The 27,098-nt window shown below is 39.6% G+C and overlaps 1 protein-coding gene and 1 long non-coding RNA gene across 6 annotated transcripts in view; one reads left to right on the top strand and one right to left on the bottom strand.

Moving 5' to 3' along the window:
* LOC309579095 overlaps positions 1–11,750 on the top strand; it is a 47,173-nt gene extending 35,423 nt beyond the window's left edge. The window contains exon 4 of one of the 2 annotated variants that reach the window (XR_014226862.1): positions 11,617–11,750. This is a non-coding gene — a long non-coding RNA (uncharacterized lncRNA). Of the gene's footprint in view, positions 1–10,129; positions 10,256–11,616 lie in introns of those variants that run through there. The other variant, XR_014226863.1, reaches the window with a different exon arrangement.
* The window catches only part of MRTFB (myocardin related transcription factor B), a 70,401-nt gene that overhangs the window by 31,273 nt on the left and 12,030 nt on the right, over positions 1–27,098 (bottom strand). For 2 of the 4 annotated variants that reach the window (XM_082292134.1, XM_082292136.1), the window contains exon 3: positions 20,308–20,481. The exons of 1 other annotated variant lie outside the window; for it this stretch is intronic. In XM_082292134.1, coding sequence (XP_082148260.1) covers positions 20,308–20,461 — 154 coding nt within the window. In that variant the 5' untranslated portion in view covers positions 20,462–20,481. Of the gene's footprint in view, positions 1–10,208; positions 11,619–20,307; positions 20,482–27,098 lie in introns of those variants that run through there. One more of the 4 variants, XM_082292135.1, reaches the window with a different exon arrangement.

Raw genomic sequence — 27,098 nt, 5'->3', positions numbered from 1 at the left:
ATCTGGACAAGTCATAAAAACAGTGGGAAAACTGAGAAAACTAGAGATACAGAAGATACAGAACATGTAGTTATTCACTACTAAATAAGTATCATGAACTTATATATTACATAATAAGGAAAGGACAGCCTGTAGCATGACTAATAGGGAAGCACTGCAGGGGGAATGCTAAAGAAGAGATGACTCATAGTTAGAAAGATGGTATAAGATAATAACTGAAGATTTTGACTTGACCAGAGCAAGGAGGTTAAACAGAAACAGAGCTGGATGAAAACCAGATGTTTGCTTTTGCAATCAACTCCAAAACTAATGTTGAAAATCAGTTTCTTGTCTGAACTTTTTGAGCAGCTGAATGCATTATTAAAGAAAAGAAAATTTTCAAATAGAAAGCAATTGTGAATAAAAACTCTAAATATATTATTTTTAGAAGTTGGGAAGCTAAAAAGGTTTTGCTTTTCAGCCTCTACAGTGACACAAAATAAAAAGCAGAGCTGTTTCTAAGGAAGAAGTAGTAACACCCATCTGTGAGTTGCATAGCTTCATGTAGTCAGAGCACACCTGGGTTACAGGTCTGGGTGTCAGATCAGGTGGTCACGCTACAGGTCAGGCATGACCCTTCCACTGTCTCTAGTTACAGACAGATGCATATCTTTATACTGGAGGTGAACCTGAAGTGGGTTTAAAGGAAGGGAACGGGAATGAGGTTTGTGAAAAGCTCAGAAGGAAATGGAGACTCACAAGAAGCAGCTCAAAGAACAGCCAGCCAGATAGGCTGGGAGTCATGGAAACTAAATCACACGTTTTCAATAAGGAAAATATGATGAAATTATCTTCAGAGACAAGGATGAACCATCTGATAATTGCACTTATGGCAAAGAATTGCTCATTTATTTCTGTGAGAACAGAATGCAGGTTGGTTTAAATCTAATGTAATTAAAGCTAATACAGACTTTGCTTATCATATATATGGAAATCCATAGAGCAAGAGGTTTCTAGAACAGTCAGTAACACACAAGGTGTGGATAAAAGGACACAGCCTAAAAAAATTTTTTTTAAAAATCTAAAAACCACTGAAGCATTAGCCTAATATTATATATATTTATATTTTACTACTTGTTCTAGTGTAGGTTGGGGTTTGGATTTTTTTCCTTCTTTTGTTTTCCCCCCCCCTCCCATTTATTTCAAAGAACCATTTACAGACAAGCCATCATGGAATCTGGGGAAGGGAGAATTTGAAAGACAGAAGGTGCAGGTACTACAAAGCATTCCCCTTGGAATGGTACTTACTCAAACATTGTGTTTAACAGATGGTTCTTATCAGAGTAAATCCATTCAGCTTGTTGCCAGATAGTTTACCTTTCACTTTTACACTTTTAAAATCAGGCAGCTACCTATGTAACATCTAAAATCATAGACAATCTCCAAATTAAAGGCACAGAATTAACAAATATTTAGATATGTTAATACACTATTAATGTTGTTAATACTGTTCCTCCTATTTAAAGTACATGTGCAAAAGAAGGGCTATGTTAACACCACGGAGCAAATGTAGTTGCTAAAAGAGAGTACAAATATTTTGCACTTCACATTATCTAGCAGGAATCCTCCTTCACACCACTGCAACTCTAAAAATTGTCTGTGAACTGCTTCTGAATAAAAGCCATGCACAGAGAGGTCAGTCAGATTCTTGCTTTGACTGAGGGAGAAGGGAGGATACTCTCTTTTGTTTTCAACTAAGCATACAATTTTAACACTTGAACACCAGGTGGAGAGATTCCAAAATTTCCATGTGTTTTCTTAAGTCAATAAAATGATCATTAAAGCTTGGATAGCTTATTTAATGCTTACTGACAAAACAAAAAAGCATAATCCCTCCTCACACTAAGAACATCTGGTTATCTGACTCTCATAGTCAGAAGAAGTCTTGTGACTGCACTGGAGGTAGAGATTTTTCGCCAGCTGAAAAGCTGAGTGCCAGAGGCTGGTGCTCCCACTCTTAAACACTCTGCTGTTAGCACACCAGGGAATCAACACTTCTCTAAGCCAGGGAATGGAGATGATGGGTGCAGAAGGGGGAGGTCATCTGTTAACCAATGCACTTGATTATGTGGAAGTGTATTTCTGTAAAGCAGTAACTTTTATAAAGCCAATAGCTCTGTTCTCACAATGTGAGTCCTGCTCAGGTTCACACACACTGTGCCCTAAAGGGGCAGAGATTGAGGATAACCAGAACCAGCAGCTCCTCAGTCTCCTGCTGAAGCGCTCTAAGGGGGTGACTGCAGGAGAAGTGCCACAACCAGGCACTTGAGGGGAGACAGCACGTTTTGTATAAACCCTTGGAAAGGCAGCAAACAGAGCAGTCTGAGCATGTCTTACTCGCTGTGAGCGGCAGAATGAGTGAAATAAAGTGTATTATTAAGTCACCTAGAACAAACAGCTTTTATCAGAGCTGAGCAAGTGATTCCTGTTACGAATCTGTAATGTGTATCCTATAGAAGAGCAGCCTCAAAGTAGTACTACATAATCACAAGCACTGGAATGTAAAGAGGCCAAAAATAAATTGATAGTTGTCCTGCAGGAACAATGCTATCTACACTGATTGACAAGCTTTCACCACTGCTTCTTGCCTTGAAAAAAACCAGAACACATACTGTGCACAGTTCCAGTACTAATAACTCCACATGTAACACAGTTTATTACAGAGCCTATTAATTTAAGATCAAATTTTATCTTTTTATAGAAGGTACTAAGAAACAGCAAATAGTTGTTGCCATTTCCCAATTACACACCTGAAACAAACATTTCACCATGGACAAGGGGTCCAGCAGATACCACACAGTCCTTTCAAATTGCAGCAAGAAGAAAAACAATGCATCAAGATTTTTTTAATGTTCTGTATGTAATAATCTCATTCTTTCTCCCAAAGTTAAAATCCAATGGATATTACCTATTTAAACCTTTAAAACTGCAAGTAAAAATGAGAAAATGTAATGTCCAACATTCCGGCATACCCCCTTGGAAATTTCCAAGAGCGGCAGAAACTCCAGCGCAGGCTGCTAGGCTGGCTGCCATGGAAACAGACAGTGCTGGAAACACGGCCGTTTCCTTTAAATGAAAAGCTGTTAAACTGAAAGCCTCCATTTCTTTCTGCCAGCTTCCAACAGCTTTTCTGCAGCTGGTGCCCCTCGGACACTGAGGCCAAAGCACAGCGGGTAGAGGCTCCCGGCAGGTGCTGCAGTAGCACCGTGGCACCGGGCACAACAGATGGACATAGAACTGTCCCCTGGGCTGAGGAACTTGTACCCTGAACGCGAGTGTGTGAGCAGCAGGGTGGCGGCGAATAGAGCAGAGAATTCATCAGGTGCAGGTGAACTACAGGAGTGATCCGAGCATCAGCTTTGTCCTGGAATTGTGGCCCAGCTTCACAGGGCAGCAGTTACAGAACTGCAGAACCTAAGTACCAAGAACTCTCTGTGCATCCTGCACTTGTAACCCTGCACCCCAAACCCCACCTGCTCGCACCCAAAAGTTTGCATTTCCTAAACACCGTAATTTTAGGTTAATCTTCCAGAGATAGGTTTTGCTTTCTCCTGAGCTGTGATTATTTCTCCCTCAACTCTATGATGAGGTAATGTACTCTATTTACAAAAAAATAGTTACTCTTTCCCACTAGTATTTGTTCTGCGAATAATTAAAAAAAATTGTAGAAAGTATATTTTGTATAGTAAGTAAAAGAGCGGGTGATATGCAAGGTACATACTTCAGGAAGGTTATGGAATATGGTAGTTTGCACATGGTATTACACATTCCATCAGAATCAAAGTCAAAAATTCGTTAATATAATGTTCACTTCATTTATATGGCATGTCAAAGAAGGAGAGGAGGGAAAACCATGAAAATAGCTACCTGTAATTTGTTGGAAGTGATTTTAAATAAGTTGTACAGCATTTTAAAGATAAAATGCATTTAAAATTGGGGTACTCATTCCCCATCAGCCTGAAGATGGTAATACAGTATGTTAAATACTCTCAATTTTAAAACAAAAGTAAGTCATCACCAATTCATCTTGTAAAAAATACCAGAGATAATCTAATCATGGGTGAATATGTTATGCTGGGTTCGGTCTTCCAAACTTCCATGTACGCCAGGATATAATTTTTAAAAGGAAGTATTTTACTTAGTTTAACTTGGTTTTGTTTAAAAAAACCCCTTAATTACTTGTTATATAATTTTAATGTTCTTTTTTCCATTATTGTATAAACGATTTTTCTGCTAAGATTATATTCAAGATAATAAAGAAAAGTAAAACAGCTCTTTTCCATATTCATTTTAAGCAGTTGTTCAGACATACTTCCATTTCATCTTAGAAATGTACTGTGTAAGTGTAAAGTATGTGAGAGGAGACTACTGAGGGCCATTTCAGATAATCTCTCCAGAATTCTGGAGAGAAGCCCTGCAGGACCTCCAAATCTCTTAAATGACACCACTGTGAGTTAAAGCTTTTGTAGCCAGTGCTGATGCTCAAGTAAATGCTTCCAGCATCCACTGAAAGCAGAAAATGAAAACCTGGATGGCAAAGAGAGCTCCATGTAAACTTAACATTTGGAACAAACATATGAACTATAACAATATCATTAGCTGAGAGGCTTAAATGACTAGGATATAGGACAATCTGTATTGTATCCTATTGCTATGGAACATGTTGCTTAGAAACAAGCCAGAACATACACAAGCCTCCAAACAAATTACTGGGATGTCTGCTGGGATGAATATATATATATGCATGGATATGTAAAAAGCAAAATCTATACTTTTCACAATTGTTTACATCTCTAAAATGAGAAAAATCATGACCATCTTGGGTGAAAAGTCTCAATAAACTAAAGCTTATATTTCCAATTTCTGTAAAATTGCATAACTTAAGTATATTAACAATAACATTTTCTAATCTGCAAGTACTATTCTGCTTAGTACAGTCTTCTGATTTTTTAAAAAATAATCTGCATTTCTTCAAATACTACTATTAGCCAAAAAGTGTACTTTCAAGGGACTCATGAAACTTGAGCTTAAATTCTACGTCTACTACAATTTCCTTTGTGATAATTTGGAGTGTATTAAATTGAATGATGACAAATGATTTCCAGCCAAGCCCCCTCCATTGTCCATGCTATTCCTAGGCACAGCGAACAAAATGCACACCCAAGCAGATTCTCCAACTCAGGAGACTACACATCAATTCAAAACAGAGGAAGGTGGATTGCCACTGAGCTGCCTGATTGCAGACGGGGATGTGAGCAATGATACTGAGTCAACTCTGCTACACAGGCAGCACCAGACTCTGCAGATGCTCAGTGGGTGAGTCCAGCTGATCACAGAGATGGGGAAGTTGCTGCATTGGGGAGGACCCTGCATTAGAGGCTGAGGCTCAAACACGTTGTGCTGGATGTGACAGGAAAGAAGAATCCCCCAGCAGAGCAGCAAAGCAGACAGTGGTTTCAGAGTGTGGTTTCCTAACTCAGTATGACCTCACACAGGATTACTGATGGAAAGCCAATGGTCTGTGCCTTCCTCCAACCCCAGCTGCTTCTGCTGCTTCCACCCTGGCAGAGATGCCTCCTGTCAGGTCTGTGCTCTGCCCTGGATGCAAACCAGCACCATTAAATAAGTGCTCTTCAGTAATACCTGGTCACTGATCCCACTCGCTTTGGGCTGCGTAACTCCCTAATGCCAACATGAGAAAGAAGCTGGCAGTAAGCAGGGTAGGGCTGGGGCATTTCCTCCAATGCTACAGGATGCTATAATGTATATCAATAGCTTAAGCAAACAGTTGGGCTGGATGTGAATACACCTGCTCTTGGCAGCAGCAGTCTTAATCCTAACCTTTTATAAAACTTCAAGAAATCTTAAAGTTGCCATAGCAAGTTTTTTATAAGCTCTTGGTTAGCCACCATCATCTTCTAATTGTATACAGATTACATACAAAATCAAATTAGTACATCGTAGTCTTGGGTTTATTGAAGTAGTTAAGCATGTGTTTATTACAATGGTATTACAATATATTTATTATTCATTTAAGTGCTACACTGAAGAAGAAAATTCTGTGGAATAAGTGCTGATTTATTTTTACGACATACAATTATCCCACTGACATTTAAGAGACTGTTTATGGTAGAGTTTAACACAGCCCCTCAGGATCAGTACACGGAATTTACAGTGCTTCCTTTATTAACAAAGGAATAACATTTTTTTCGCCAGTATTTTTCTCATTATCTGTGTCTCAAGAAACCTGATGGACTACCCCTGATAAGGGGTCATAAAACCACCTCTAAACACCAGAAAGCACAACTTAGAGGTTTTCTTAACAAAAAACCCCAACCCAACCAACCAACCCCAACAAACCAACAGCGGAATCTTTATCATGCCAGTGCAGGAGAGCAGAAGAGGTCAAGAGTATCATCAATACTCAATATGCCAGCAGTAGCAGGAAGTCTATTGAATAAACAATTCTCATGCAACATGGATTTGATTGCAAGGGATGAGGGAAAGAAATCCTTCCTGGTAATCTGTTACTCAGACAGCACAAAGACAATTCCAGTGCACACCTGAGAAATCCACTCATTTTACCCTTATCCTGTTTCCAGCACTTGCCAGTCTCCAGTTCCTCACAAACCAGTAAATTTAAAATTCAAAACAAATCCAGGAAAGAAATTATGTTTCAAGGTGGAAAGAAAATTTCCTTCCTGGCTAGTTTTTTTTTTTTAATTTAGAGTAGTCTGCAGGCAACTGGTAACTTTGAAACTCAAGATTATCATATGAAAAATATGGTGCAAACAAACTGGGATCCAACCTCCTTTTAAATTCCACCTAAGACAGCACTGAACTGATCTGTTTCACCAATTCAATACTGTGTCTTCAAGAGTCCTGCACGCTCATACAGCTCATCCGTCTTTATACTGAAACAATTCAGGGTACAAAGCAAGACTTCCTCAACTCCAGTGCTGTTAGAAACCTTTCGATCTGCAGTCCAGATATATTCCCAGTTCCTAATACATGCACTGTTTGATGACACTGAATCTTCCTTAGTGACTGTATGTACATTTAAGGCTTTTCACTTGAATTTTCCAATGTTTTCGTTGCTTACTTGACAGAGCTACAAGATGTTGCAGGAGGTACAGTCAATGGTATAGGAATTTCTGAAAAAGCTGTTTAATTAGCACTGTGTGGTTGGCCTCAGAGACAGAAAATATCTTTGTTCCTTGCTTGTACAAAAGGTAATTTTGATCAGACAGATAAAAGTAAGAGCTGTTTTCACAAAAAAGGCAATATGCAACAATAATATCTGAGCTGTTTACAAGAAAGTAGGGTAATTAAGAGGACTTCCTCCAATGCTACAGGATGCTATAATGTGTATCAATAGCCTAAGCAAAGAAAAAACTTCAGCTCTGCAATCTAAATTGCTCATGTCCTTAGTATTAATTTGCTGAAGACAGTGCTGGGGTTTTTGTTTCCATCAAAAGTCTCTTACCTTATAAAGAAATACTAAGCAAAAAAAAGAATTGCACCTCATAATTCTCTTAAGGTTAATTGCTCTCTCTAATTGCTAAAATAAGCACTGTACTATCTCAGGATTTTTAGATTTATCAAACCTGTGCAAAGCAGATTATGAAACAAAGGCACCTTTTGAATTACTGGATCTCTACATACTTCATCTAGGTTTGCCAATACATTTTTAATTTTTGCAGCTCTTACAATTCACATACTGTATTTCTAAGTATTTTTGTGTCCTAAGGAAGAAACGTTTGAGAATTCACGTGGCAAAACCAGCCACATTATTTTAAGGAAAAAGAAAGGAGGAGAAAAGAGGAAGGGAAGAAAAAGAGACAGAATGGCACAAGTTAATTTAGAAGATACTGTTCTGTAAAATAAATTGTCTTACAATTTATGTTTTTAAAAAAGTAAAATATGTTCTCTGTATTTAAATAGGATTAAACTAACAACTGCAACTGAATTTTTAAAAATCTATAAAATATCTGAACTACATATTTCATACCATTATAAACTGGAAATGTGAAGCTCTGTTTTAGTCTCTCTAGATGTAAATCAAGCAGATTTGGAGTGTTTTCAATAATTCATTCTATACACCACAAGAAAGAAAATGATTGCTTTTCTAAGCTTTGGAAGGAAGAAAGGTTGGAAGAGGAGATCCTGTAGTCACTCAAACTCTCAAGAAGAGGTTCACTATTTTAATCATTACATTGCCAAACTTGGGAGAGATAAAAGGATAAGCAACATTCACTGGGGAAAAGTGAAAATGGAGAACAGGTACTAAAACAGAAAAGGAAGCAAAGAGAGTGATTATGGAAAACAATTATATATTCTTTTATGCACTGAATAATTTAAGCTCTAAATTAAGCTCTAAAATATTCATTAATTTTGACTGGCAGAGTGTCCCATAATTGCAGGTTTTTTGCTACTCTGACAGACCATCATTACTGTAAGGTACATTCTTTCATCCACTTTCTACATAACTGACATGCTTGAAGAGGCCTGCAGATGATCATTACCGTGGTTACTCATTAGCCCACCTACACTACCCACCGTGCTGGGTTTTGCCATGTTTTTCTCCCCTTTATTTCTTGGTTGCTTACCCCAGATAGGTTTTGTTTCCCTACAGCACTGCCCACTCCTCTGTCCCTCTGAACTTCCTCGCTTCCTTCTCTCTCACTATTATCCCCAGAGCCTCAGCACCAGCAGGGGCAGCTTTAACTGGGCCTGTTCCGAGTTGTGAGGCAAAAACACCCCGGGAAGGAGGCCACTGCTGGCCCTTTCTTTCAGTCACTGTCTCCCAGTCAGTACTTTCCTGCCACTAAGGAAGCAGAACTGTTCTGCTCTCAGCCACTGCCACATGCAGCAACACTCAACCTCCTATTACCCTTCTAATCAATAACAGACCTTTGGTATCAGTACAGTACATAAAAATCGGTGTTTTCTCTAGCTCTAACTTAAAGCTAAGTAATGGGGTTTTTAAACTAACCTGTCAGGTACTGAATTTGATAATGAATATGGGCTACCTTTTTGCCATTTTAAACATTATTAAGGTCCAAATTTAAAAACAATGAACAAAACCCCCAAACAAACCCAGCATTTAAATTCTGAGAAAGGCAAGATCTCATGTAGAAGTCTTGCCACCACATCAAGAGAGAAATCTCCGAATCACCAGACAATCCAGAGATACCTGAAGGAAAAGCCAAGGCAGAGTGCTGTAAAAGGAAAGCAGGAATTTTGTCTACTACAAATACAGTTTGTGTCTGATTGATTAAGAAGCTGGAGTTGAGCCCAGAGCTGCAAGAGCCTGGTGTGTTAACTCACACCAGTATCAGACCACTCTGGGCAGGCTGGCAGCCGACCTCCAGAGGTCTCTTCCTTCTCCTCCTTCCCCCAGGCCAGCTGGAAGAATCCTGCCTGCCAGGAGTAAGACAGCATCTTTGTTAGGTCTCAGCAGCATTACTGCCTCAGCCTAGCAAAGATTACTTTAAATTAATCTCGTATAGTTCTATTAGTCAGCTTTAAACGATGTTCCAAATATTCTCAGACTATTGCTATTTTACAACTAATGCCTGCGCATTTTATCAATTTAATGCCCAGTCTAAATCAAGTAATTTAAAAAAGATATAATGTGGTCTGAAAAGCACATGTCTCAAAACCAGAATCAAATGTAATTTAAAGTATGAGGGGAGGAGGGAATTCCAAAGAAAGACAAGAGCTGAGAAAAGCACTATTGAAACTGAGGTAGCAATATGTCTAATACTAAAGGTTTGTGGGGTTTTATTTTGACATGCCATATTTAATGATGTTTATTTCATTAAATTTATTTCAATAGTGACATTTTGAAGCACTTTGTGCAATATTTACAGGGCAATTTCAGAGTCCTTCATTATTTCAAGACTAAATGATACTCTGAAGAGACTACTTGATTGCTCATTTTTCTTCATACTACCATTTCTATCAAGCTATCATCATCGTTATTTTACTAGTCTCAGGTAAAATTTAAATTCAGCTTTTAGAGGTTTTTTCTTCAGAGGGAAAACAATACCTCATTTAATGTACAAAAACTCTTCCTGACCTGCAGCATTACACCAGACATGCTGGTGAACTGAATGTGCCCAGGACTTCTGCATTCTCTGTCCCCCAACCAGCAAGTGACTGACCTTCCTTGAGACTTTTCTGGCTGTTCACCTCAAGGCATTCCTTCTCCTTCAGTGGCTTAAGATCCCCTGCAGGCAAGATCTCGGAAAAGCCCTGCTGCTGTTTCTTGGAGCTATCGATCATGGTTGGAATCCTTCAGAATGGCAATATCCACCAGAGAAAAAACGCAGGCCGCAGTGGGCAGCGGTGCAGTGCGGTCCGCACAGGGCCCGGTGCGGTGTCCTACGGCAGCAGCCCCGGCGCCGCCGCGCCGCCCATGGCGCTGCCCCTGCCCGCCCGCCCCGGCTCGGCTCGGCTCTGTGTGCCCGCTCCCAGCCTGCAGCCGCTCTCACGGCGGCCACCGAGCATGTGAAGCACAACTCCCAAACCCCGCCTCTCTTCCCAGATAGACACTCCCCCTTTCCCTTTAGTTACGCTCGCTTCCTCCGCACATTGGTGTTTCAGTATGCAGTTCGGTGGTCAATCATCTGACAAAGAATGAGTCAAGCGGTTAAAAATAAATCCAGCAGTTGCTGGAGCAGTATTCGCTGATACCTAAGAAAACTACTGCTGAGGGCTCTCTCCCTTTCCCCCCTTCCTTCTCCCTGCCCCCACCTCAGAACACTGCTGCAGGCAGCAGAAATACTTCATCTTTGCCTGACCGGCACATTCATTACTCATTAAATTTCACCAGTAAACAAAGCTGCACAGTGGCATTTCAAAAAGTTATGTTAAGGAACCTTTCCACCCACCCCAACCCCAGGTCTAGTTTCAGAGACATTTATCTATCAGAGGTAACTGGGAAAACCAGAGATTATTTCCATGCCTTTCCTTGCAGTATGGGAGATTCTGTGCCTTGTTGTAAATATCTAAGCCCCGAGTATTTTATTATTTTCCTTTTTGCATTAGTTACACATCTCATTATTCCCAGCAGTTTCATGAGTATTTCCTCCCACAGTTTCTGATCTGCCATTCTCTGCTGCACATCCCATTTATCTTACATGAGTCATCAACTTCATTGTCAACCTGGAAGATTTCAGGGAAATGGATCTCCTCTAATTATCTGCCATTGGCCATGAGGGAACAGCAGACAAGTCTGCATTTAATTTCCTGTACTTAGAGAAAATAAACTATACATAATGTTAAGTAGTCTCTACATGTCAACCAGTAACTCTGGCAGGTGTATTTTCCCTTCCCTTTGGCCTAAAAATGCTATAATTGCACACATTTTCCACACCTCTACTATGTAATTTTAAATCTTTCAGCCTGAAATTATAAAGGACGTCTCCATTCAGAAAAACTTGTTTCACTTCCACAGAGTCAGATTTAAAAAGATCTATATACAATCACAAACACCTGATACAGAATTTTTTGAAGCAGAAACTAGAAAAAAAATGTAACCATCTTTTCCTCTTTGAATCTCTCTACAAGACAATCATTCAGCACCGACTCTTCACCTTTACAGTGCACTACCGAGGCAAGTGATACCACGGGGTGTGAAGCTGCCTGACCCAGCCAGCAGGATTTGGAAGCCTCTCCCTGTTTGCCTGCTGCTGGAAGAAGCGAGACCTAGATCTGCTCAGAACTGCAGCCTCAAAGGAGTCATGAGCTCACCAGGCTTTAGCAACTTCTTGACATGTAACGAGCTGACAATACAGGCAAAAAACTCTTTGCAGCATGAATGATTTGAGGCCACTCTCCCAGCCTAAAAATCAGTTGTTTGCACATCATTTGCACAAAAATTATCAGCTTAAATTATGTTTTGCTTAAATACAAGCTACAGACTATTCCAATACATTTGCTTTTGCAGTGATTTTTACTGAACAGAAGAAAAAAAATACTGTGGAAAAGCTCCTTCATAAATCAAACTAACTTCCTCACTGCCTGCAGCTGAACACTTACTGTGCATAAGAAACAAAGTTACTGTTGAGAAACTCCACACATTCAGAAAATAAGAACTCAGGCAGAATACAAACACATACTGCTTAAACACACACTAAACTCTGACACAGTCAAAACAGAAACTTACACACTTACAGATATAACAGATTATAACTCCATATTTTCATTGTGCCAAGAGAGAAGCTAAAAGTTTGGATGGATTAATTATATTCTAACAGTATAACAATACATAACAGCAGAATTTTTTTCAAGGGAAGGGTACAGTGCACTTCACACACTCTGATTTCCCAATGATTCAGAAAACAGAATACTTTGAAATTTTAAAAATTCCATGCTGTAATGAGGAAGCGTGTAATTAAAGAACCCAGAGTAAGACATTTTCCTTCAAACATCGTATTTCAGAAGGAAGATCTATCCATTCCTATCTGTTTATAGTGCTTTATATAAACTGCGAGTGCCCAGTGCTCATGTGAAAGCTGGTCACAGTAACAGCAGTGGGGTGGGAGTGGTTCAAGCCTTCAGGGGCATTTCTCTTGTTCAGAAAAATGAGTTTAGCCAGGAGTTCGTGCTATCCACTCCTCCCCCTTTCCCAAGGGTACCCACTCAGAGCAGATCAATGTGCTTCAGCTCCTTGGAGTTATGCCTAATATTCGGCTTTAAGTTCACCTCTTAGATCAAGCTTAGCACAGAGATGAATATTTTAAAAGACCTTCAAGAAGTCTGATCAAAATCTCAACAGTAAAAACAGCAAAAAACTTTAGTAAGAAAAGCAGGAATCACAGAATTTATGTAAAATAAGAATGAGGAAATTCTTGTACAGACTAGGAGAGATGAATGGTCAAAACGATGCTGTGTATTTTTCATGTAACCAAATATTGCCGTTGCCAATAAATGCTGTACAATATTGAATAGTTGGATGGGGGCAGACATAACAAATGAAGACAAAGACGTAACAAATGAAGACAAAGAAAAGATGCCTTTGAAGAAGAAAATAGTTCTGCTCTGGATTCAGTTATACTGTGAATATTGAGAATATCTGGATATTCTGCTCAAGGAGAAGTTTCTCTTAAATCCCTGCATGAAGAATAACATTTATCTCCCACATCATGAAAAAATATTCCTATTCCAACAACCTCTTGTTTTCCCAGCAGTCTTGAATATACATTAATCCAAGCTCAATTGATAACTTGGTTTTACTGGTTACTTGAATGAGCAACAATATAGTTCTTGTATTTTTAGTAATAAGGCTTCAAAGAAAAAATAATCATCATCTCAACATGTCTGCTGGAAAAGTCTCAAGCTCTGATACAGTTTCACAGGCACCTGGGGGCATCTCACAGCTCCCAGCTCCACAGCACTGGAACATGGAAAAGCGGATGTTCTTATAAAGGACTTTGTCAACATTCCTAAGAGCTGTATTAGAAGGAACAGAAACACTGTTAGCACGTTCCAGTACTAAATTCACCTGCTCACTACCAATAGCCAGTGTTCAAAGGTATCCTGTGCAGGTCCCATGTGAATCAAGGCAAAGAGCCACCTGTGATCCCCATTGCTGACCCACCTGCCACTTAAGGGCTCCCTCTTCCCTGCCCAATGAAATAAATTTGTAACTCCCCTAGAATGGTTCACATATGTTCTTACCTTTGCATGCTAAAGCACCACAGTGACTCCTCAGATTTACTTATGCACTTTCAAATCTGATGGTAATTTTTTAAGCTCTTATGAAGTAAAAGATACACAACAAGCTCTTGGTTTCAATGAAAATTAAATCTGTTAGAATTTGCATTATCTTCAGAGGGCAGAAGTACCGCTCATTTGAATTTCAATTTAAGTTGAATATATTGCATAAGAGTGGGTGAAATGAAGAAAAAAGGCCTCAGAATGGAACGTCTCTGTCAGTTCCATAAACCAGAATCCAGTAACATCTCATTTAATAGCAATGTATTGCGCAAGTTTTTCATAACGTTTGCTTTACATCTAAGGTCATCAGCGTTTGCTCCTTCCATTCTTCTGCAACACAAATTTCCAAGTGTTCTGCCAACCTTCAGCCTATGGAAAAAGTGTTATCTAAAAAGTGGAAGTGTCTAGTAGATACTAACCAAAATTCCAAAGCACAGGAGGAAGCAATGCAGCCCCACGGTACCTCCCCAGTGCCTGCTTGTCTGCCTCTCACAACAGACCCTTATCTGGGTGAAGTATCAGAGATCTGCTGAGTGACATCACTGACTGGGAGCCACTGCACAACCTTATTAAACATCAAGTAACTAAGCAACAATTGCTTTAACAGTACATTCCAACTCTTCACATCATATGGAACTCATTCCTTTGCAATCCCATAAAAAAGAAAAACAAAACCAAACCAAATGCCCTTGGGTATTTAAACTCTTTCACTACCACAATAACATTTTTAAGTGGGAAAAAAGCCTAATTACTCAAATACCTATTTCACCTTGGCTTTACATACACCTTGATGAATATCTTGGTGCTTTATATTGTGTTAGGATAATCTAGTTCTTGATCATGGTGTAGTAATTTCTTCACATAGGAAAATAGTGCTCTGACTACACAAACTAAAGCATTAGTTTACATAACCCCTATTATAATTAATTCTATTACTCCTATAAACATTAAGAACATTACTTCCAATTGTTAATTAAGGGGTTTTGTTTTGGGGGGGGTCTGTTCTGCCTATATTCTCTACCATTGTGGCAACAAAGACCCAAACAACGCAAATAATGGTCACCATCTACCTCAGTCACTCTTCTCAGAAAAATACCAAACACTTACAGTGATGTCAAATTTGTAAGTCTGCATGTTCTGCTTCTCTTCTCCCACTAAAACCCACACAAATTCCTTTTAAGGGAGGACATATGTTGGCAGTATTCACTGCTTAAATGAAAACTACCTTCCATTTGGTCTTGTCCATATACACAGCTAAATTAATAAATATTTTTAAAGTGTGTATATAAAGTACATAAAAATACGCATTTTTGTATACGTTTAACTATACACATCCACATTTAACTGAATACATATAAATCCTTTAGAGGACAATATTTAGTCACCCATTGTGCTACCTATGACTTGCAAAAGATGCCTACAATAAGTGCTGCACACCAATTACCAGTTCTGTTTGCTCCGTGTTACTTTCTTGTAGTGGCCCTGTCACAAGGTGACACTTCAATGACAACATTTGCAGTTAGGATTTAGTTCTAACAACTTAAAACAATTATACAGTGGAATTTAAAATTAACTCAACATTCTTTTCAAGCCGTGCATTTAGTTGTGCACAAAGAATTTCAAGAAAAAAGGTCAGAATAAGACAGTTTGATCAAGCAAACTTGAAAAGAAAACATGCTTTCTGTATCTCCTGTAATCACTCAAATGCCAAGCCCTCAAACAAGATTTCATATATACCAGATGCCTTGAATTGAGTCAGTCACAGGTCATGTCTCCTGTGTTAATCTCTTCACAATAAGCAGATAATTAAAAAAAATAATATCTATAAATCAAACTAAAATGATGGAATGTTTGTTTAGAAGTTTACCAAATGGAATGACCCTGCTGGAATTCTTTCATGTAGCCTGTGAAAATGTCAGAATATATTCCATTTAAGAGGTCACAGTCCCTAGAGATCTCTGAGTTTTGGCTTGTGTGTCTTTTCACATGCTTTAATATTTGAAAATTGTTCCTTGTAGACACTGACTGATGGCCTGGGAATGCTAGGATTGTGGGAACTGGCGGTACCAATGACAAAGACAGACTCACTGGGAAATCAGTACCTACTCAGTTTGCGCTCTCATCTCGGAACAGATAGGACAGCATTCAAATATTTACAGGGAGACCAACGGACATTTGTTTTTTCTACTGACGTTAAAAACCAAACAAAACCCCAAAAACACACCCCCAAAAACCAGAGCACTCCCAAAAAAACCCAAAGCATAGAGACAAATATATATTAATTACAATATGCTGTGTGTTTTTACCAAAGATGATTTAGTAGAATATTTGCATGGGATGTTCCATGGGCTATTAAAATCTTAATGCAAAGACAAACCCCAGAATCACGGAGGCTGGCAGAAGCCTCTTGAGATCACCTGGCCCAAGCCCTGCTGGAGCAGGGTCAGCTGCAACAGGCTGCCCAGGACAGTGCCCAGTCTGATTTTTAGTATCTCCATGGATGGAGATTCCACAGCCTCTCTGGGCAACCACTGTACACACACACATTATTTATGCACTACACTAAAAATGCACACACACATTTCTACTGTAAACTTACACAAACTGTCCACTTTATCTAGATAGGTCTGTCAGGATACACTTCCCCTGGAGTCTGGTTTTGTGGGGGGTTTTTATGTTTGTTTTGCTGATGCTGTTGGGGGGTGGTGCTGTTAATCAGAGTATCTGCATGCTGTTTTCCAGATCTCACTGCTTTCAGCTTAGTGATTATGAAACTACTGAATTTAAGACGACATTTTCAATTATTTTCTGTGCCAAGCTATTGCTTTAATCAGAACTAAGTTTTCCATTTTTTGTTCTCTAGACTTTCCACTAGCCATTTTTCTACACTGTGTCTCTCCCAGCTCTCTCAAGAAAATAAATTCTAAGCACAGTGACCTACCTATGTATCATTACAAGAGGAAAAAACACACCTAATCACTGATGTTAGAGGAGTGAAGAAAAACCTGTCATATACAGATGCAAGGAGAATGTCCTGAATGTCACCTGACTCCCTAACATCAAATTTGGAGTTCAAATCTATTCACTGCACAGAGGATTGAGGATTTGTTCAGAAGCCATAAAACTATGTCAAGAATGTATGTTACCAGTGCTACATACTGAGGGAGTGGAAGATAAGAGATAACAGGCAAACTAATATACCACAACTCTTTTAGATGCCAGAAAAATTCCCTTGGATCATCAAATTTATTTAAGTAATACCATTAGGTTAAGTGGGATGTGGATTTCATTCAGTTATTTTAAGAACTGTGTCTCCCAGCTGACTTGACTGGTCCCTTAGGAGGACTCAATATACACCATTTGGAGTATTTGTTTTTGTTTGGGTTTGTGTTGGGTTTTTGTGTGTGTGTGTGTTCCACCTTCCCCTGAATTCCCCACAGTTCCCCACGAGCTCTCCAGCACCAAAGGAAGCTGCAATTCTCACTTGACCTTCGGTGTGTCTGGGTCTCTGCTCCTGAGTGTCCCTGTTCTTACGCAGCCAGGGGCATTGCTTTCTTTGGGCTGATTTATGCTTATTGAGATTTTACCAGTCTTGCTTTAAGATGTTCACTGTCCCAAGGCTTTTTTCCTATAAAACATCCAAGACTTGGTTCTTCTCTCAATTAGCCCAATTCGGCAGGAGAACAGTTGCTGCCAGCCATGGGAGGCACAGCACCGCCTTCTCTACTCTCCTCCAGTTCATGATACACAACCCCAAAGAGAAGCAGAAGCAATCCCGTTCCTACACTGACTCTGAGTTTGGAGGAGCAGACACCTCACAGCCCCCACCACCTCGAACAGAACTGCTTCTCTACCACGAAGAGGGCAGGGAACGGGCACACTCCCCTTCTGACAGGATTTATGGCCAGATGCAGAGCTGAAGGGCAGTCAGTGGCCTGGACAGGAGCCAGCCACTTATCCACCCATTTTTCAAAGACATAACCAGGCTCCCGCCTGTGGATGACAACTGCACAAGAGCAACTTACATGTCTCTTTTTCAGAAATTAGTAGCCACTGTGACAAGAAGATTTTGGCACAAGGAGATAGTCAAGGAAGCCACTGCAGAGCCAAGAGAGATTGCTGTAAAACACAAGCTCAGAGCTTTCTATTTTACGCGTATCTTGAAATAATGATTGCATGGCTCCTCACACCCTGACCTTCACAGCTCCCTCTATCAGCCAAAGTGGCATGCTCATCAATTCTGGAAAAGTACTAATTCAGCATGCAAAAAAACTCTGGTCATGCACTGCTTCCTTTTTTTGATGGTATCTACATGTGCAATCTCTTCCCATCATTTGGCTCTGAAACAGCAGGTTGGAAAGCTGCAGGCAGCATCATTCCCATCCACCCTCCTGCTGTCAGCAGCAGACAGCCTATCCTTGCCTCCCTTGCCACCTCCTGGCTCTCAGACAGAAGCTCGTGAAACTGTGGTACAGTGTGTGGGCAGCACATTGTTCTGACTGGTACTTGGGCTGTGCCACGCTGCTGCTACTCTCATCAGCCTTCCTCCACTGCAGCCCAATTCAGCACCCAGTCATCAGTCTTCTCCCTCCTGCTTCCAATGAGCCTCCTCCATGGCACTCTTCCCTTCCCCCAAGCTGTCCTTCCTAAGGACACAGCATCTTGCCTAAAAAGCACACACACTGGACCCAACCTGGCATCCTTCAGGCAGGGATGCAAACCCAGAGCCTGTTTACCAAACTCCTTTTTTGTGAGCAGCCCCACTGCTCATGACAGGGACTGTACACCCGTGGTTGTCATGAGACTGCCAGAATCACAGACACATCTTCGTCATCACTCAGGAGGTGACAAGTGTGAAAAGCAGAGCCAATGAAATGGTAACTTTTGCTACTTTTTAGCAAGTGGAACAAGAGTTGGCCTCCAGAGAAACAGGCACGATAAGACACTGCAATATACAGGGCACAGGTTTACATGATCAATGTGCTGTATGTGCTGCCTAATTATCCAGAAAGATACAGACTAACGAGAACCTGAAATTAGTTTCATTAACAATCCAGTATTGCCCACAGCCATGAACTTGAAAACAGCTCAAATGAAATAGGAGAACCTTAAAATTGTGACAGTCCAGGAGACCAACATACAACATCCACCTCTCAAAATTATCCATTTGTCTTTATTCAGGGAGTAAATACCTGCATGTAATAAGTGACTGGAAAAGCTTAAGCTCCTAATGCGTTCCAACTGTTTTATTATTGATCTTCTGCTGGAAGTTAAAACTTCTTCAACAGAGTTGGCACAGCATATAAATGTTCCTTTGTAAACTCAAGGGACAATAATTCCACTGCAGCTTAAACTAACCATGAGAATTTGCAGCAAACCCACTGAGCTGTGCCCACCCAAACTCTTACACCTGCTTTGCTCTGTGACTGGGATCTCTGGGGCAGAGGGCAGGGGAGAGAAGGAAAATGTGAAAAAGGAGAAGGTAATAACAGCTCCAGTGACTGCTGGCTCACCAGGCATGCTGTGATTACCTCCATGGTAAACAAAACCAATCCAGAGCAGAAGCCTCCTACCCTTGTAGTGACATTGGAAAAGCTGGAAACACGGTTTCTGTACTAACTTGTGCAAGTCAGCTTAACAACACTGCAGAACAACACTAGAACAGTTCAGCCTTCTACTGGACTACTGCCAAAAGACTAATTCAAGTAAACAAAGATTTAAAGGATCACTACCAAAGCTCACAGTAAGCATAATGCTTCCTGCATAAAAATATCCAACCAAAAAATACCCTGAAACACTTCAGAATTTTTTTAAGTGCCACCGTATTTCTGTGAACTGCAATCTCTTATGCTTATTCACTTTATAATGTAGTCACATGCTAAAATACTCTTGCAAATATCCAGTGTTTGGTAAAAAGTAACAACAAAGACCAAATATTAAAACTACTTTTAATTTGAACCCATCAAGTTCAACATTCACTTTTACAAATCTTCTGACTTTCATCATTTCTACAAAAAAAAGTGTTTCTAACCAAATTAAGCAAAATTACTAAATCTGAACTTATAGCTAAGCAATAGTTTGGCTGCTCTGGAGGTTTGACATGACACAGATCAATGACACCACATCCATTTCAGTTTTACAGGAAATTAAGAAAAAACAATTTTTCCAGAAGTGTACTAATATTGAATTAAACTTTCTGGGATAGAATGTGAAACATTAATTATGTATTATTTTGCAGAAAAAAAACCTTGTTCTTGAAAAATTATATCTTTTTTTCTGATAATAACTCTCAAAAACATCTCATAAATACTTGTAGTATACACCAGCTGTAGTTTTAAAACTACTTAAAAATCTACACAACTCCATTGTAGGCCCCAGAGTGTGCCCGCTGGTTCTCCAAGAGCTCTCCTGGCGGGTGAAGCTCCCGGGACAGACTTCCCAACCCCTGGCACACCTGGACGTGGCAGGAGCAGGCGAGGAGAGTCCCTCGCGGTTCCGGCGCGGCCCGTCCCCGTGACCCCGCGCAGCCCGGGCACTCACCATTCTTGCGCTCGGTGAGGGGCGGCAGGCAGGGGCTGGGCTGCAGCGACAGCCCCCGCAGCTCGTGCGCCACGGCCTCGCTGTGCGGGCTGGGCGCCAGCCGCGCCGGGGGCCCGGGCTCGTCCTCGCCGTCCGCCGGCCCCGCGGGCTCCATCCCGGGCACGCCTCGGCGCTCTGCGGAAACAAGGCGGCTCTGGTCACACTCTGCTCCAGCAACACCGAGAAACGCTTCAGACACTGCTTTGCCTACACATTTGGGGTATGGTCAGTTCCTTCGCACGCAAACCTCAACTTCAGAATTACACAGGCATTACCTACTGATTTCCCACAAATATTACGGGTTGGAAAAAATATAGTCAGGGAATGGATGTAGAGGCAATTTAACAGAGAAGCAGGACAGTTTCTCTGCTCACTGACAAAAATCAGCCAGTATTAACCCTCACGACGGATGTTCAGAAGCTCCCGTGCCCCACCCTGTGCCCCCACCCGCGTATCAGCACAACATCCCCTGTTTTCAGTAGCTTCTATTAGAGAATGCTGAATAAATATATTGTACTAACATACAAATGGCTTTTAGTATTTTGAAGCTCTGCACAACTCTCCTTCAGATCTCAAATTAACGTTAGTATTGACACAGGACTTCACACCACCAAAGGACTGTATGAGAACTAGTTAATCCTCAGTCTCACCAGCAAGGAAGACATTTGGCCATGAATATTTTAAAATTAATTTTACTGCGCACTAGTTACTTATTGTTAAAATACTTCACAGAGTTAAATAAAAGTCCCAATTCATTATTTCCTTCCTTTCTATCATTAGTGTGGTACTTAATCTACAATAAGGAGAGACAGAAATATGAATTATTGGTACAGCCTTTTTATAACTTAGAGAACTATCAAGTCATTAAAATTCCAATAAATCAATATGGACTTCAATGAAGTCCTGTCCCTGGATTCTCAGAAACTTGAATGATATGAAATATTAACAATTCCAAAAGATCCATAAAAACGAAGAAATGCCTTATTATTGTGAGATTAAAAAAAAATAATTCCTAAGAAACACAACTGCTTGCCATAGTCAACCTTAAATTTCAAACTTCAAATATTCTGAATATAAACACCACATGTGCTGGTGTGTGTATTCAAAGGTTTTTAAAATGCAATATATGTTTCAATGATTAATCCCAAAATATTTCAAATGTTAACATGATATTTAAAAAACCAAGATGACAAAAAATTATCATGACCACCAAAGAATGGCCTACACTACAAAAGGGTAGAGAATCATGTTCTGAAAGTGTGAATTGAAAAATAAGAAATACAAGCAAGTACTGCTTGATATACACCTAAATAGAACAATTATCATGGTTAAGTGCATATTTTTCATTATTTTCCCTAGTTACAAACTGGTACGTTCACATTAAATGAAGACACATTAACTTACCGTTATGCAAGATTTTTTTCTTTGTTCTTAGCTTTTAGAAGCATAATTTACTCAGCTCTCACTCGATTTCCTGACATTACACTCTCCTCAAACTCCCACTCACCCATACAAATTAAGTACATTATTAACCAAGCAGGTCTCTTCAGAGCAGAATTTAAGTGAAAATGTAGCTGCTTATCTGCTCATATTCACAGCATTTTATCCACAATTTACTAGATATGAATTGCCTTGGAGAGACTTTTCAAAGAGATTAAGCCACATGAGCTGTATTCATGCTTTCAAACCCAGATGAAATTAATAGAAACACCTTCTTGTACTAAAGGTTTAGCATGTGTTGTTCTGCAGGTCAGCTTTGACTATTCTTTTCCCCATGACAGATAACTAAACCTCATGCTTTGAATGAAACCAGCTTGACTTTCATCACTTCTGCAATGCACTGTGGAATTGGTAATGTGTCCATCTCTTAATTTTTGTTTCAGGAATGTACAGAAATGTGGGTTTATTGTCCAGATACAACTGAGAACACAGCATGCGATAATTAAATTATGTTGACTGCAGCACAGCAGCACAACTCAAAAGTAGTTTGACTTCCCACACAAAATGTGCTTGATCTATGATTTGAGCAATTATAAAATATGTTGGACGGGACCTTCTGGAGGTCATCTTGTCCATGCCCCTGTCTCATGGGATTACCAGATCTCAGGAATTTGTCTTGTCTGAAAATTTCCAAAGCAGGTGATTTCACCATCTCTGGGTAACCTCACTATGAATGCTTTGCCCACCCCTTTCACACAATTTTTCCTGCTGATAATGACTCTCAGTTCACTGTGGTTTCATACAGTACATGAATTTCGTCATTAGGAAACCTCTAAATCGACAGTTCTCTAGTGCAGAACTCTAACCCTAACTTTAAACTTTCCAATTCACAGTAAAGTAACAGGCATTGCATTTCCCTTCTCCTAAAGGCTGCTAAAAACCCAGGTATTTCCTCAAATGATCCTTTAACACTAGAACAACCCTATTGCTATGTTGCTACATAATGTTTGAACAAAAGACACTCTAGAATTCCCAGAAAGTCTAAATTCCTCAAATTCTTTACTCGTATCTCAAATCACATTTTGCTCTCATTTCTTTTAATTATTACTTATGAAGTGCTGCTGTATCAGACTGCAGAAATATTTCTGAGCTAAGAACAACAAATTCTCTTAACCCTCCCCAAAAAGGAAAACACACATCCCCACCCAACATTTATAGGGGTTTTTTGTATGGGGGAAAAAAGTCAGTGACCTACATCATCAACATCTAGCTTAGATACACTAGGATCCTTACAGCTCCTTACTGAATCAATGAACAGAACTTCTAAAAAATATTATAAAGATGACAAACTGAAAACTTGCAATAGAAATATATAAATAATTAATGTGATTCTTAGCTCTTGTTCTATTAGAATCTAAAGAATTCAGCTGTTCAGCTTTCTGAAGACAACTCCTAAAGTTGGCATCCATGAAATTACTAGTTTGTTTTTGGCATAAGGTTTTCCTTATCAATTGACAAACTAATCTGGAAACTTAAAAATTACTTTCATAAATACCTTTCCAAACAAATAAACAAAAAAGAAATAAATGAGGAAAAAAGACATTTCTTTGTAAACATCTTTTTACACTGCTGCATGTATGAGATAATAAACCATTACCATTTTCTAGCACACTCATTTTAACTGCTCCAGATGAATACAACAGGCTACAGCCAGCAGCATTTACTTCACATGAAACTCAACTAAAGATATGCAGAATGTCTCCCATCTATTTTCAGACTTCAAAAGCCATTTCATTCTCATGTTTCTAATACAACTAGTTGTTTGTACATTAACAATTCAAACACAAAAACGAGTAGTAGAAAACATTAGTTCACCTTGTTTAAAATCAAACCCTGTACAATAAACACTTTATCCAGCAACCATATGCAAAACTGAGAAACCTCTGATTTAGAATGTAAAGCACATGATACTCTCATATTTTATATTAGATAACAATTTGCCTCATCTTTCTCATTTCTTTGAAGCCTCCTCAATCTTGAAGAATTATTTCATGTTTGCCATCTGCATTTACAGATGGTAACCATTATCTGTGTAACCCCTGACTTGAAGCAGACCTATACACAAAGTATATTAATAACATAACTGAAACTCAACAGTAAAAAAACATGTACAGGAAAAACAGAATTTTAAAAACCCCATATTAATACAAGTTTCGGTATCCTACTTCGCATAATCCAAGAAAGCACCTTTTATACCAGGCTGATCGTACAGAAATCAGTTGTCACTTCAGGGGTTTCTGCTCCCTTCCTTGAAATTAAGAAACCTAAAGTTGTGTGAGCCATCACTCTGCTAGGGATGAAAACCATTTCTCCTTGTGAACTGTAGGAAAGCATAATACCAATTTATTTCTGGCAACTAAAAATACATTTACTCAATTGTTCTAATAGTCCAAAATTATTTCAGGTGGTTGTTTTTTTGTTTTTCATTTTAACATAGAATTCAGCAAAATGTTTAAGAGTAGTAAAGTGAAAATTAGAAAAAAGGTATTTTCCTACTTAGTCTTTAGAATACATTATCAAAATACAATCTGCACCAGCACTGCTAGGAAGGCTTCGGTTTGCATTTCCCCGACAAGTACATAGGAACAGTGTTCCAGTACTGGCAAACCAGAACTCCTGTACAATGTATGAGCCTTATGTAAGTGTTCTCACAGATTGTAGGTGGTTGCTATCTTCTTAACTGCTGAAGACAAATGCTCTTTTTATTTTTAAACATTTTATCTTCAAAAGACAAAATGTATTTCCTTGGAAAAATCATATAAGGAGGGAAATACATATTTCCCTGCTACTTGAGACACCAGAACTGGTATTTTATTTGGCACAAACTGTGAAATCTGGATGACACTTTGGTAGTAAATCAGCTTTTATTTTAGCAATCTGCTGGAAAATAACAGTTCAAGAATCATAGTACATTCAAGCTTTGGCCAAGTCAACTGGCTGACATTAACACTGCTCAACCACTCACACCTGCAAGGAACCTGGGTCACTATATACATTGCAATATTGAATTGAATTAATAGTCACAAGATATTAGCAATACCAGTTCCAGGATTTACAGAATCATGGAATGGACATGAGCATTCAGTTTCTCCATTTATAAAACTCAGTAAAATTTAAAACTAGCAGTTTGTAATCCACCAGAATCTTCAGTGGGGAGGATACTAGAACTGTAAAATGTTGGGTTTGTTTTTGTTTTTCTTACTTTTTTCTTCAGTGTATCAGAAAACACTAAAAAAGACCCTTAAGAAGTGTAAGATCCAGCAGGTTAACTAACAGCTGCCAAGGAAGGCCATTGCATTAAGCTCTCTAGTCTCCCTGTTAGTGCCTGGAAAGACTTGGAGATCTGTGCAGTGAGAAGAGTAATTTCTGACACTGAGGCCAATAAGCACATTGGGGGCTGTTATAGTTTCAAATATTCCTTCCATTTGAGCACTGGGCATTAATGATTTGTACCTGAAAGAATGTGAGAAGTCACAGTCTGACTTGGCAATTCCCATCACCTCTCATGAAGAAGGACAAGGACTGTGCTTTCAGAATGCAGCAGACCCCTACCAGTGCCTACACAAGCCTACAGCGAACCTCCTTCCTAGGCTGCAAATTAGTCCAGTCCCAGTCCAGACCCTTGGAATGCTCAGTATCTCCTTTCTTCCAAGGATCAACACACATCGGACTTGAACATAAACAAAGTAGTCGGGAACATTCAGCTCACTGAACAATCTGGGAACTGGAAGCTATGGGAGTCACTTCCCGGAGACAAGCCTGGGGATGAAACACCCACTCCAAGGAGAGGGAGAGATGCAGAGTTTTAAAGGATGGCTCCTCTTGGCATGCTGCCTATCAGCAAGGGGTAAAGCGAAAATAAAGAAACAAATCATGGTCTCGGCTGCAGTCTCTATCTCCATCTGTTCCTGGAGCAACACCAAAGGGAGGCTGTGCTACAAAGAGGGTACCGCCCCTCAGCCCAGCCACAGCGGCTGCCCGGAGCTCAGGAACGCCGTGAAGGCTGCGCTGGCACGAGCCCGATCGGACGGGCACAGCTTCACCTCTGCTGTCCTGACACCCATCGTGCAGACACCATCTTAGTGCAGCAGGTGAACTTTGACATGAAAATTGACATTGAATTATTATATTGAAAGAGAAACTGCAATCCTACAGTGTTGATAAACTTAATTAATTAAGTTTTGTGGTCAAATACAGGGCAACAAGGATTTAAATCATACAGCTATTTTTATGAAGGTAATTATACAAAAGCAGAAAAAGATGAGAAATAGCAGCAGCTGACTAACCATGAGTAATCATCTTGGATTATGCATTATTAAAAACTCACTATTACTACTCATTTCTTTAAAAAACAGTGAGCAGAAGTATTTGACAAAACTGAGGTCCTGTCACGCTTCTCACCATACCAGTACCTGGAATAACGTGTTTCTTCCAGGAGCACAGAATCCTTCTGGACTGGGCTGGTCAATACTGCAGAAAAATGTCCACTTCTATTAAATAACTGAGATTAAATTTTTGTAACTGTCTGCTCTAGCTAAATTAATACCACTGAACAAACACCAGAAGACCTCCAGAAACTCATTTAACACTTCTGCATATTTTGATGACAATGCTACATTGAGATTCTCTTTACTAGTTCTTCAAAGGAAATCTTTATATCTTTGGACTGATCAAAAAATTAAAAATAAATAAGCTACTGGCAAATGGACATTGTACACTAGGTAATGTATAGTAAATTACTTGTATCTGGACAGAGGCTGGGGATGAGTCAGGAGAATCCTTGATGATACAGTCCCTCCAGTGCTGCCTCCAGGCAGGAAAAAAAAAAGATCACAGTAATTGGTAACGGGAGCTGTGCCCTGCTAAGTGCAAATGAATTACCCGACAGTGTGGGGCTGTGAGGAATAAAGGCAGCCTCCCACAGCTCCATTAAAGCGTGGGGAAACTAAAGCCTACCCTGTCGCTGTGTAGGGCCATAGAGATGATTTATCTATTCTTTTCTCACATTACTGCCTTCTCAAACGAACCTGTTCAAACAAGAGTTGGTGAAGTCTTCTGGGCTACACATAAACCTTCACTGGAAAGAATCTACCTCACAGCAATGTTGAGAAGTTTAGCGTTTAAATACCTTAAGGTCTCATACAAATGTTTTAAGTAGTTGTAAATACTACAACTATCTTCTGTATTCACATTTCAAGGGCTTTAAAATGATAATAAGAGAATTTATTCAAAATGCTAAACTTCTTACAAAT

Source organism: Coloeus monedula, assembly GCF_965178545.1.
Source record: "Coloeus monedula genome assembly, chromosome: 16".
NCBI classification, from domain to species: Eukaryota; Metazoa; Chordata; class Aves; order Passeriformes; family Corvidae; genus Coloeus; species Coloeus monedula.
The sequence above is the reverse complement of the archived record's forward strand: the minus strand, read 5'-3'. Positions and strand labels throughout refer to the sequence as shown.